General features: G+C 55.7%; 1 protein-coding gene across 2 annotated transcripts in view; it reads right to left on the bottom strand.

Moving 5' to 3' along the window:
- Nucleotides 1-11,957, bottom strand: part of LOC120952907 (tetratricopeptide repeat protein 28) — an 88,300-nt gene that overhangs the window by 5,305 nt on the left and 71,038 nt on the right. Inside the window, exons 1-4 of one of the 2 annotated variants that reach the window (XM_040372477.2) lie at nt 5,645-8,382; nt 1,080-5,149; nt 844-983; nt 577-759 (exon numbers count right to left, since the gene is read on the bottom strand). In XM_040372477.2, the coding sequence (XP_040228411.2) occupies nt 577-759; nt 844-983; nt 1,080-5,149; nt 5,645-5,851 (4,600 nt within the window). In that variant the 5' untranslated portion in view covers nt 5,852-8,382. Of the gene's footprint in view, nt 1-576; nt 760-843; nt 984-1,079; nt 5,150-5,644; nt 8,383-11,957 lie in introns of those variants that run through there. The other variant, XM_049606623.1, reaches the window with a different exon arrangement.

Below are 11,957 nucleotides of genomic sequence, written 5' to 3'. Positions count from 1 at the left end.
TTAACAAACATTCCCGTCATGTGTTTTTGAGAAATGTCTTGGGTACAATTTCAGTTCCAGGAATGGGTATGGGTTCAGAAACCTTTCCCAGGACAGGTAGGGAAGAGTTCAGGAACAGTTCTAGGACCGGTTTGCGTTGGGGATCAGTTCCAGGGCAGAGTTTTGGGTTCGGAATTAGCTTCAGGAATGGTGTGGGTACGGCATCAGTAGGAGTTTAGGATCAGTTCCAGGATCGGTGTAAGTTCAAGAGCTATTTCAAGGTCGGTAAGGGTTGGGAGTCAGTCCAGGGAAGTTCAATTGCTAGACCAATAGAAATTCGGGATCTGTTCCATGATTATGATGGTGACATGAACTCTTACAGTACCGGCATGAGTTTAACATCAGTTTCAATTCCAATAATGGTTCAGAATCTACCAAATTGAAACCATTTGTAACCTTTGGGTACTTCAATTACTTATCATTTGTTGTAGCAAACGTTCTAGTTCAGCTTGTTTTGTAGTAAAGTCAGCAAAAAACTCCAAATTTTAACTTTCACTGCATCTCCAAATTATTGCTTTAATAGAGGTTTACACTTACCAGGTTCACGCGTCTTGATGCGACTCTTCTGGCGTAGCGTGTGCAGCGACGGCACGGTAAGCAACGAGCACCGTTCCGACAGATACTCGCCATCCTCATCGCCACTGCGCAGGATGGCGAACGGCACCAGGTACAGTTCCTTCTCCAGCACGAGAATCAGCTCACGGCGCCCAATTCGAGCAGCTGAAAAGGAATCATTGAACAACAGCAAAAACCCCGGTGAGAGAGTGAACAACACACAACAACAGTATAAAGAGCGTTGCTTACTTGTGCTAATGTCCGGCAGCAGGTCCTCGAACGGCGCCAGCAGCAGATTGTAGAGGACGTGCAGACAGGACGGTCCCTGCCACGGTGGCAGCATGTTCGAGCGTCTCGAGCGTGTCGATCCCTGCAGGCTTCCGATCGATCTGTTGAAGAGATAGAGCGAGAGAGAGAGAGAAGACACCAATTAGCACCAGAAGATCGCGATCCTCCCCCTCCCCCAAATCAAGCGCGTCTCTTACCGTGTTGAGCCCTGCAGACTGGCGACCGAGCCACCGACACTCCCGAGGCTGAACAGCGAGCTGAGCGAGTAGTTGCTCGAGTTGAGCAGATGGTTCCGGTTGACCATGCGCAGAAAGCCGGCCCGCTCGTTCGTGAAATCGTCGATCAGGTTCTCGCTCGACGACTTCCAGCCACTGCCGTCGCCCTCCTGCAGCACGCTGCCCGAGTTGACGCCGAGACAGTCGCGCACGTAGTTGATGTACCGCGCCAGCAGGCTCTGCTCGTCGCCCATCGACCCGTCGTCACCGCCTGCACCCTCCTGCACCACCAGCTTACCACCTCCTCCACCCTTCGTGTCCAGGGTGGCTGTGCTGGCACCAGCCGGTCCCGCCAGCGCCTTCTGCTTCAGCATCGGCAGCGTTTGGTCGTCCAGTTTGGTTGCGTGAAAGCGCACGATGCGCTTCTGGGGCTGCAGGAACCACGCGTACAGGTCGGCCCCGGCCAGGCTGTAGTAGATGATGCTCGTCTTGCTGCGGTTGACCGTGTCGAAGATGTACTCGCTGCAGGTGAGCAGCGTTTTCCGGTTGTTGAGCGAGTTTTCCGCGCTCTGGTTCGAGTCGGCGCCGAGGCGCGACCGGCACCGTTCGGCCGCGACGAGCGCCTCCTCGGTGCGCCCCAGCCCGACCAGCACGCGCTGCAGCGTCTGGTAGCAGGCGGTCTGCAGGTCGTACAGCTGGGTGCGCCCTTCCGGCGTCACCTGATCGCTCCGGATCGACTCGAGAATTTGGGCCGCACTTTCCATCTGCTGGCGGGCGGCATCGTCCTCGCCGGACGCAACGAGCGCCAGCCCGAGCCGGTAGCGCAGCTTCGCCTCGTCCTCCAGCTTGTTGAGCGACTGGGCGATGGCGAGCCCCTGCCGCAGGAAGCCGACCGCCTGCGGCACCTGCTCCATCGCGTGGTACACCCGGCCGAGGGCAAGGCAGGCGTGCGCCTTCGTCTGCCGGTCGGCGGTCAGGGTGAGCTGCTTCTCGTAGTAGCGGGCCGACTCGGCGTAGTTGCGCAGCGCATCGTACACGGAGCCGAGGTTGCCGCTGGCCCGTGCCTGCAGCGTCGCGTGGTTCACGCTTTCGCCCAGCTCCAGGTCCTGCTTGTGCAGGCGCAGCGACTCGTCGTAGTCGCCCATCTGCTGGAACACGGCGCCGAGCCCGCTGATCGCGTCGGACGTCAGCACCCGGTCGCCCAGCTCGCGCGCAATGTCCCGCTGGTGCTCGAGGCAGTTGATCGCCTGCTCGTAGTTGCCGAGGGCGCTGTGGATGCTGCCGAGGTCACCGTACGCGGCCGCCTTCGCCTCCGCACTGCCCAGCTCGTGCGACACGACCAGCCGCTTCTCGAGGCACACGAGCGCCTCCTGCAGGTTGCCGACGGATTTGTAGCAGTTGCCGAGGCCCCGGTACGCCCGCTCCTGGTCCCGGGGGCTTTGCAGTGCGATCGCTAGCTGCAGGTGCCGCTCGTGGCATTTGATCGCTTCGGTGTGGTAGTCGCCGAGCGCGTCGTAACAGTCTCCCAGGTGGCCGAGGGCCCGCGCCCGATCGTGCTGGGCGGTCGGCGAGCTTACTTGCTCGAGCGTGCCGAGCTGTTGCTCGAGGTACCCGATCGCGTCTTCGTAGTGGCCCATGTTGAGCCGCGCGATGCCCAGGTTGCCGAACGCTTGCGCCTCCACCGCCGAGTCCTGCAGCTCCTGGGCCCGCTCCAGCTGCTCCTGGTAGCACTTGACCGCGTGCGTGTAGTTGCCCAGCGCCATGTGCACCGCGCCGAGATGCCCGTGCGCCCGGCACTCCCCGGGCAGATCGCTCATCTCCTGCCGCAGCGTCAGCTCCTGCGTGTGGTACCCGAGCGCTTTGTCCAGCTTCTTGAGCAGCCGGTGGGCCAGCCCGAGCGCACCGCAGGCGGCCGCCTCCATGCCCCGCTCGCGCGTTTGGCGGGCGAGCGCCAGCTGCCGCTGGTACATCTTGATCGCCTCGTCCACGTCGCCCATCCGTATCAGCACGTCGCCGATGTTGCCGAGCGCGCGGAACTTCCCAGGGAGATGGTTCGTCATGTGCGCGATCGCTAGGAAGTACTTCTGACACTCGAGCGCTCCGCCCGTGTTGCCGAGGGCGAGGTGAGCCAGCCCCAGGTTACAGTACGCCCGCCCCATGTTCATCTTGTTCTGCAGGTCCTTGGCGAGGGCCAGATCCTGATCGTAGTACCGCACCGCCTCCCGGTAGTTGCCGATGCAGTAGTGCGCGTAGCCGAGAAAGTGGCACGCCTTGCCCTCGGCCGCCACGTCCCCCAGCTCCTGGGACAGCATCAGGTACTGCTCGTAGTACGGTACCGCCTGCGCGAACTCCTGCCGCGAGCTCAGACAGTTGCCGAGGTTGAGCAGGGCGCACGCCTCGCCCGCCGTGTCCTTCAGCTCGCGCGCAATGTTCAGATGGGCCCGGTAGTGCATCAGCGCCATGTCGTGCGCACCGAGCGCCTGGTACGCGACCGCCAGGTTGCCGTGGGTGGACGCTTCCGCGCTCCGGTCGTGCACCTCCTTGCTGATGATCAGCTCCTGCTTGTGGTACTTGATGGCCGACTCGTAGTAGCCGGCGGCCGAGTACGCGTTGCCGATGTTGCCGTACGCCCGGCCCATGCCGGCCTTGTCCTGCAGCTGCCGGGCGATGGTGAGGTGCGCCTGGTGCAGCTTCAGCGCCGCGTCGTGCTCGCCGAGCAGCTGGTACACGATGCCCAGGTTGGAGCAGGCCCGCCCCTCGCCCACCTTGTCGCGCGCCGCCAGCGCCATCTCGAGCTGCTTCTCGTGCCACCGCTTCGCCTGCACAAAGTCGTGGCCGCAGCGGGCCGCATGCCCAAGGCCGGCGTACGCGCGCGCCTCGATCGCCCGATCGCCCAGCTGCTGCGCGATGCGCAGCACACTCTCGTGGTACGTGATGGCCTGCGTGAAGTTGCGCTTGTAGTGGTAGCTCGAGCCGAGGTTGCTGTACGCCCGGGCCTCCTCCACCTGGTTGCCGAGCTTGCGGGCCAGCCGCAGATGCTGCGTGTGGCAGTCGACGGCCGAATCGAACTCGCCCATCGCCAGGTAGACTGCGCCCACGTTGCCGATCTCGCGCGCCTCCTGCAACCGGTCGCCCATCTGCTTCACCAGCTGCACGCACTGCTTGTGCGAGGCGAGCGCGTTCGGGTAGTCCCCGATCGCGGTGTACACGTGGCCGAGCGAGGTGAGGGCGGCGGCCGCTGCCTGCGTGTCCTTGCACTTCATCGCCAGCACGAGCTGGTAGCGGTGGGACGTCAGCGCCTCCTTGTACGAGCCCTGGCTGAAGTAGGCCGAGCCGAGGTTCCCGTGCGCCCGGCACTCGCCCGCCGTGTCGCCCAAGCTTTTGGCCACCGCCAGGTCTTGCTGCATATAGGCGATCGCTTTGTCCAGCTGGTTCAGCGCCCAGTGGGCGGAGCTGAGCGCGGAAAAGACGGACCCGCGCAGCTTCAGCGAGCACGAGCCGATGCGCAGCGCCGACTCGAGCACGGTCACGGCCGCATGGTACTGGCCGGCGCCGAGCAGCTCCTGCCCCACCACCGAAATCACCACGAACGGGGACTGGTCGAGCTTCATCGCCTTCAGCTGCTGGAAGGTGGGCTCGAGGGCATGGCGCAGCGGGCTCTTGATCGATGCCTCTACCAGCCCGGCCAGCAGCTGCTTGCTGTTGGGGTCCTGCGCCAGCCCGGCACTGAACGCGGCCAGCGCTTCGCCGTACCGGCCGAGACACTGCAGCGCGACCCCCTGGCGGAAGTACGCCTTCGGCCACTGGGGGCAGAGCTCGCGGGCCCGCGTCGCATCCTGCAGGGCGAGCGCAAACTGGCCCTGCTTCAGCCGGGCGGCCGACCGGTTGCTGTAGAGGATGTGGTTGCCCGGGTCCAGCCCGAGCGCGTCCGTGTACAGCTGGACGGCGGTGCTGAAGTCACCGTTCTGGCACGCGGTGTTCGACTGGCGCACCTTCTCGAGGAAGAGGGCCCTGTTGGCCGCGGGCAGTTCCGGCGTACCTTCCGGTTCGTTCTGTGGTGCGTTCGATGGCACGATCGCACAGTGCGAGCATGAGTGAGACACAACACACGCACCGAGAGAGAGAGAGAAGGAAAAATTGAGAGAGAAATAGACAGAGAGAGAGAGAGAGAGAGAGAGTGGGGAGAGAAAAACACAAATTAACATTTTTAATACTTTTATCAGACACAGAAACACACGCGCACACACACACACACACGAACACATTCATGCACACGCACACAAAAGCACACACACACACACACACACACATATATATGATCATCAAAAAGCTGCCCATGCTGTGCCAGTCAACGATAAGGACGAGCAAACAGCGACGAACGCAGCCAGCGTCGACCAGCGACGATCAACACAACCACACACACTCACACACACAGCACCACGAATCGCTTCACCGTATAATTAAGTGACCGGAGCACAAGATCGTGGCGCACACACTTGAGCGGCACAGAGGAAAGAGAAACTCGCGCAATTTTTGCAACCCCGTACCGAAAGGATCAGCTCGGCGGACAGAATCTCCCAGACGGTGGGATGGATGGCGGGTTGCTGTTGCTGCTGCTGCTGCTGCTGCTGCTGGTGGTGGGCCGAGATGGCGGCAGTGGCCGTTACCACGGTGCCGCTGCTCCCGACACCCGTCTGATGGTGGCCGGCGACCGTACCACGTCCCCGATGGCGGTGTCGCCGTTCCGTGTGCATCTTGCAGCGAACGGATTTGATACAAACTCACACACACACGCGCACACTTTGTTGGAAGCCTCGATCGCGAACTCGCCGCGAACCGGACCGTCCGGTTGTTGGTTTGTGGGGGAGCGTGCCGGATCTCGACGATCGTGTCTGCGCGGCGGTTCACTGAATACTGAGAGCGTGAAAGCGTTCGAAATTGCTTTGCGATCGTGTGCCGCAAAAAGGCGAGCGTCGATCGCGCATCATTTCGCTCTCTCTCTCTCTCGCTTTCGCTCTCGCGCTCTTGTCCGGGAGCGGAGGAGGTCTCAAAAGAGGGCCGCAGAGTGCGCATGAGAGCGGACGGAGAGCGTGAGCGTGAGCGATCTTGCACGATCTCGATTTCTCGTTTTCCCTCTCACGCTCACGGCATTTCTGCGCATTGTCTTTCGCCGTCGCCAACCGCCGCTTCCCTTACCCTGGCACCCTGTTTCTCCCTCTCCCTTGTCCTGCCCTGCGCTTGCAATTCCGCGTCTGTTTTTGATGCGTTCGGGCTTGGACGGCACGACGGGAACGGTTTTTCGCCTACATTGGGCCACGGCAGGAGCTCAATGCTCCGCTTGCAGGAGTGCGGGGTTTGTGGTGCCGGTGGTTTCTTGTTGTCGGAAATCGCGCCCTTCGGTCGCTCTACCGCGTTGCCTTTGTCTTGCGCATCTTCTCGCCACACTATCTATCCTATCGCATTCCTTCCTGTCCCCCCCCCCCCCCTCACCACTCAAAACCCAGAGGGAAGCCCTGCAGAAGAAGACACCTTCTGCTCTCCAGGAACGATGGCCGCACCGAAATGTACCTTTTTGCCTTCTACCTGGGCCCGACCAGCTTCCATGCCGTGGTGACGGCGGCGGGAGGGTATATCATGTTGATTTTTTGTTCCCTTCCTTTGTTCATCACTTCCTCCCTCTCCCGTCCTTCCCTTATCGGTTCGCATGATGAGTGTGCGTGCACGTGTGTGTGTGTGTGTGTAGGGGAATGCGCGCGGAAGCATTGCCAATGAAAGAGGGAGAGAGAGAGAGATGTGGTGGTTCGCGAAGCCAAGAACCCTACGCCTCATCGCTTAATGAAATTGTGTGCCCAGGCCAGTACGTGTGTGTGTGTGTGTGTGTGTGTGGCTGGGGTGAAGAATTTTGATTGCTTCACAGCTTCAGTAAGTTTCGGTTTCATTCAGTCCCCGGTACGCAGCAGCTGTGGTGCAGAGGCAGTATAGCTTCTGCTAGTGCTCCGCTTGTAGCACATTATTCTCTTTAGATAACGTTTTTTGTTTTTGTTATATTCGACCGTTGGTTTGGTGTGCACCGTTTGGCTAAGAAACTGGAGCACCTACCGGTATGATAGCCCAGTTTTCGACTCCTTTTTCGGGGTGCGGGTGCGGCCACCCATCCATCCATCCATCCATGCATCCACAAGCACCGATTACGGGAGGAAATGAGTTACGACCTTGCTCTAGGCACCAGAATATGTAAAACATGCCCAGAGGGAAGGCACGGCAGAAGGTAGCAACATCGGCGAGAGGATCGACATGGCAGAGCACCACGAAAAACACACGCAACAAAACTGAAGAAAAAAAAACATCTTTCCTTCACCAGAACTGTTGTGCACAGTTGTGTTACACTTTTCGGGGCCGAATGAAGAGCAGAGCCCGAGTACGATTTCAGAGAGTAATGCAATCTGCCTAGGGTAGAGGAGGGTGCAGGTGTATAATGATCATGCGAAGCCGGGGCAAACGGAACGCGCAACGTAACACACTCTTGTCCTCTCTCGGATGCATTTGCAAAACCCGATCAATGCAATGGGAGGGAAACAGAAGGAAAGAAACAGAAGGAGAGGATGAAAGAGTGTTCAAAATTTAGGACTTTTGGGTTGAAGAGAGCAAATGGAAAATGCCAAAAACAACAGCAGAAACACATCAAACGCCTCTAATGCAAGAAACGCACCCACAGTGCAATGTTGGAGTGGCTCGATCGCCAAAACATAGCCCCCCCCCCGCCATAACACTGATTCTTTTTGCCCCGTGGTGAGTGGAGTGGTTTTGGGGCGATTTTGTGTAAATAAATTGAAGCGGGTATACGTGTAATCAATTATTTTATGATTGCTATCATCTTTGCCGCACCATGTACAGCCTCTCTCGCTTTCTCTCTCTCTCTCTCTCTCTCTCTCTCTTTCGTTGGTTGCTGGTGAGCAGTCGAGTGTTTTCTTCCCAACGAAGAAACTGCTTTTCCTGCAGTGTTCTCAATTTTAGTGTGCAACGCACCCCCGCGTCACACCCTCACCATCGCTCACTGGACTCATTTACGTGGCTTTCAGTTTTAAGTCGGGTCATTTTTTATGCTTCTTTTCACCACCCACCACCGGGCGGTTATTTTTCCAACAGAAGAAATAGATAGCGAGAAAGAGAGAGAGAGAGAGAGTGAGAGAGAACGAGAGCCACCAAAGAGCTTTCCAACAGCCACCGATATGAGTACGAAATTTTCGAGCACATCCCAACGCACACATGAAGTGGCCACCATGAAGTTGGGTTAGGGGGTTTTCATTATCGCTAAAGGCAGAAAAAAGGGCACCACAGGCAGATTTGTTTTTCACACCTTTAGGTCAGCTGTGGGAAGAGAGGAGGGTGGATTAACAAGCAGGAGTCCTAGCTGTACGACCGAAGGTAAATGTTTCGCACGCAGCCATGGTGACGGAACGTTTCATCATTGCATGCACCCGCCACCGCCATCGGGTTCGTCGCTTGCGCTCTTTCGTTTTTGGTTTCCAGAGGAGCGTTAACTAATGTCGAATGTGTCCGGGGTTGGCTTGGTTGAGGGTAATTTTTCACCCTATCCGATCGAGCTCCAGTCATGGAGGTGGGCGCCCATGCGCCCCAAAGATTAGTAAAGTGAGTGCAAAAGGACTTTGTAGCTTGGGGTGCAACCACGACGCAGCTTAAGGGCATCGGTGGGCGCGTCAAGGCAACGAGAACGATTACGGGTGGCAGGAAGTACGCGATGATCCTAATCATTGCTAATTAATCTGCCGCTCTTTGCCACAAATGCCACACGTATGTGTGTGTGTGTGTACGCGGGAAAGCTGAAACCGAACTAGATAATGGAATTTTGATAACGTGACCGCGCGAGAACTGTGGCCAAGATGATCTCGGAGACTGTGAAAATCAATTTAAGGAGCGCAACGACCTCATACGGCATACCTTCACCTTGGGACGGTAGTGCCGGTGCTGTGCCCAAGTGCCGAACGGTGGAGAGTGGTCCGTGCAGGACGCGATCGCCCAAGCCCGGCCGAAATCGATCGATCTTGCACAACGGATCTGGGGTTTTTTTTTGCGTTGTTGTTGCTAGATGTTCAAGATGAAATTAATTTGCGACCAAACCGCTCCAGAGCACCGCTCGCTCGAGTGAAAGGGTAATTCATTATGTGGGTGTGCGGCACATTCATTTGTGGAATTGGTGGAACAAATCATAAGCGCTCCGGGAGCGCTCTTGACCCAGCAGCTTAGCAGTACTGAACATTGGCACATTGGACAGCGAACATCTTCGGTGGCGTCAAAAGAAAAAAACAAATCTTCTTTTTTGCCTGGTGATCTCGGAATCCCCTGGTGTAATTACACTTTATTCAGCGGCAGCCACTCAGCCAGTGGCGCACCGTACTGGCCGCGCTGGTTTGAATGGCTTCTGATGGGGGTGCTTTCAGTCCGTTCTGAGCGCCACTGACATCCCGAGGCCGGGTAAGGTAACAAAGCCAACCACGAGTTGAAACATCCAGCAGCATCCGCGGAAGCCTCTACTGGTTCTGGGTAATGAAAAGAAATTCCGCGCTCTTGCAACCACCTCACCCGTGGCAGATGAAGCGCGTGTTGAAGCGTGCAAACGACGCTTTGCCGCAGAAAGTGAAGCAAAAACCGTCCGCTGGAAGTGCGGTCCGAAACCGCGAACCAAAGCTTGCCGATCTTGGTTGGAAGCTCATCCTTAGATCGAACATCGAACCTGGGCCGTGGTTTTGTGTGCACACACCGGTAATACGATCGAATCAGCACGCCATCGCTCGCCATCTCTTTCTCTCTCTCTCTCATGAGAGACGCTCCCCCCCCCCTCCCCGAGAAAGGGGAAACAGGAGGGTAAAGCTAACGATTTACTGAGGATGCATCAGGATCGACGATGAATTGCACTAAACCGCAACAGATGGAATCTTCCCAATCGCGCTGCCCTTTTGCTAATAACTCCTGCCCCCTCCCTTTATACCCCCGATCGTTCCTCACCCACCGATACAGGAACAATCTTCGTTGCGTTTTTTTGTATTCGTTCATGTGCTTTTGTTGCTTTCCAATTCAGTGAGGAGCCGCTTTACGGGCGAGAATAATGCTCTCTACCGGGCAGGGCAGGACGGCTGATTTGGTTCGTTTGTCCATCATCTCGTATATCCGCGAAGTAGTCCTACCGGAAAGGTTGAACGAAATTCATCAACACACTCGAACTTTTTCAGGCGGTATTTTGCTGCAAAAGTATTTCCGTTCTAGGAGTATGTTTTGGAATATGATTTCCAGTTTATAAAATGCTGCAATTAGTTTCAAAATCTCACAACATACTTTTACACATTTGAACAACTTTTGTAAAGATCCAAAGCGTCAAAAAATAGTATGAGCGCGTCAGTATTATTTTTTACACGAAAGACTTCAACGATACGTAAAGCGACGAACCTCAGCGTATATTTCTATTTCGTTGCGAGGTTAGGCAGTTGGGAATTAGAATTATAAAAAAAATGTGTTAACACACAATCTACAACATTATTACGTATTATTCGAGATCATTTGGAAAAATGATCATTTACTGTGCCGAAAAATAGCCTTTTTTGATGATAGGTTTTGCGATTTTACACATTATTCTTCCTCTTTTTCTCTCGCTCTCTCTCTTTTCTCTTTCCCTGCTCCTACTCAGCGGTATCGATTACAGGAAATCGAACGTAATGCTAGTGTTCTAGAGTGTCGATGCTTGAAACATAGCAAAATAGATGTTCAACGCTTTGGGTCATTCGGTTTCTTTCTTACTAACACCCTTGCACAGCAATCACCGGAGTATCCGTATAGTTTCTCTCTCTCTCTCTCTCTCTCTCTCTCTCTCTTTCTTTCTTTCTTTCTCTCCTATGTTCTTTACCCCCTATTGCCCGCCCAAACGCACCAAAGAAAATGATTAAACACTCATCGAAAATTAGAAGCCTCCGAAACCTCGCACGGGCACAAGCGCTCCCGACCATTATTCAAGCACAGACGCGGCCAGCCTAAGTGGTTCGGGAGAGGAAAACATGCGGAGTTGAACGCGGAGATCAAAGCATCGGCTGCTTGTAGCCGGGCTGAGAAGCTTTTAAAAGCCCCGTAAGGAATGAGAGGAAGCTGTGACCACGGTGGACAGTATGTGTGTGTGTGTGTGTGTGTGTGTGGAAGGAGGAGGGGCATGGGAAACGAAATAGAAATGATTACGCAGCAGGATTGATGTGTGCGGGTGAGGTAAAGTCGCCAAGTCATTGCCAAGTCATTGGGCCACCAAGCACAGTGAAACACACCTTTGGAGTGCTCTTCGTGCAGGGATCTTAATCCATTTCGGTTGGGTCTAATTTGTGCAAAAATTGTTGCAGGATTATGGAACAACACAAAAGGAGATCATTTAGGAAACAAAGCAAAAACAAAAAAAAAGGTGAAAGAGACATCGAGCGAAAGGGGCAATTATTTTAAATTTCACTTGCAACACAAAGCAAGCAAAATGGTAAAAAAAAAATGCCAAAAACAACAGGAAACAGGCTGAGACAGATCACCCTTCCGGGGTTGGTTGACTCATTTTGTTCCACACAACGGGGAAGAAAATTTCACCAGTCACACAGTGCAGGCGGGGAGGACGTACGCTTCCTAATTAATGTGAGCGCTGCGCGGGAATCAAATGACCAATAAATCACTTCAAATTTAATTGCAAGCTCACGTCATCGTTAGCCTGAATCGATGTGGGAAGGGAGAGCTCAATCTAATGTGGGGGGCGCTCCCTGTGGGAACAGTGCAAACACAAACCCACGTCGCGTCGGACGTCGGAGAGAGCGCATTAAGGGGAGC

Source organism: Anopheles coluzzii, chromosome 2 (genome assembly GCF_943734685.1).
Source record: "Anopheles coluzzii chromosome 2, AcolN3, whole genome shotgun sequence".
In the NCBI taxonomy this organism is placed as follows: domain Eukaryota; kingdom Metazoa; phylum Arthropoda; class Insecta; order Diptera; family Culicidae; genus Anopheles; species Anopheles coluzzii.
This window is presented reverse-complemented; position numbering and strand designations above follow the sequence as displayed.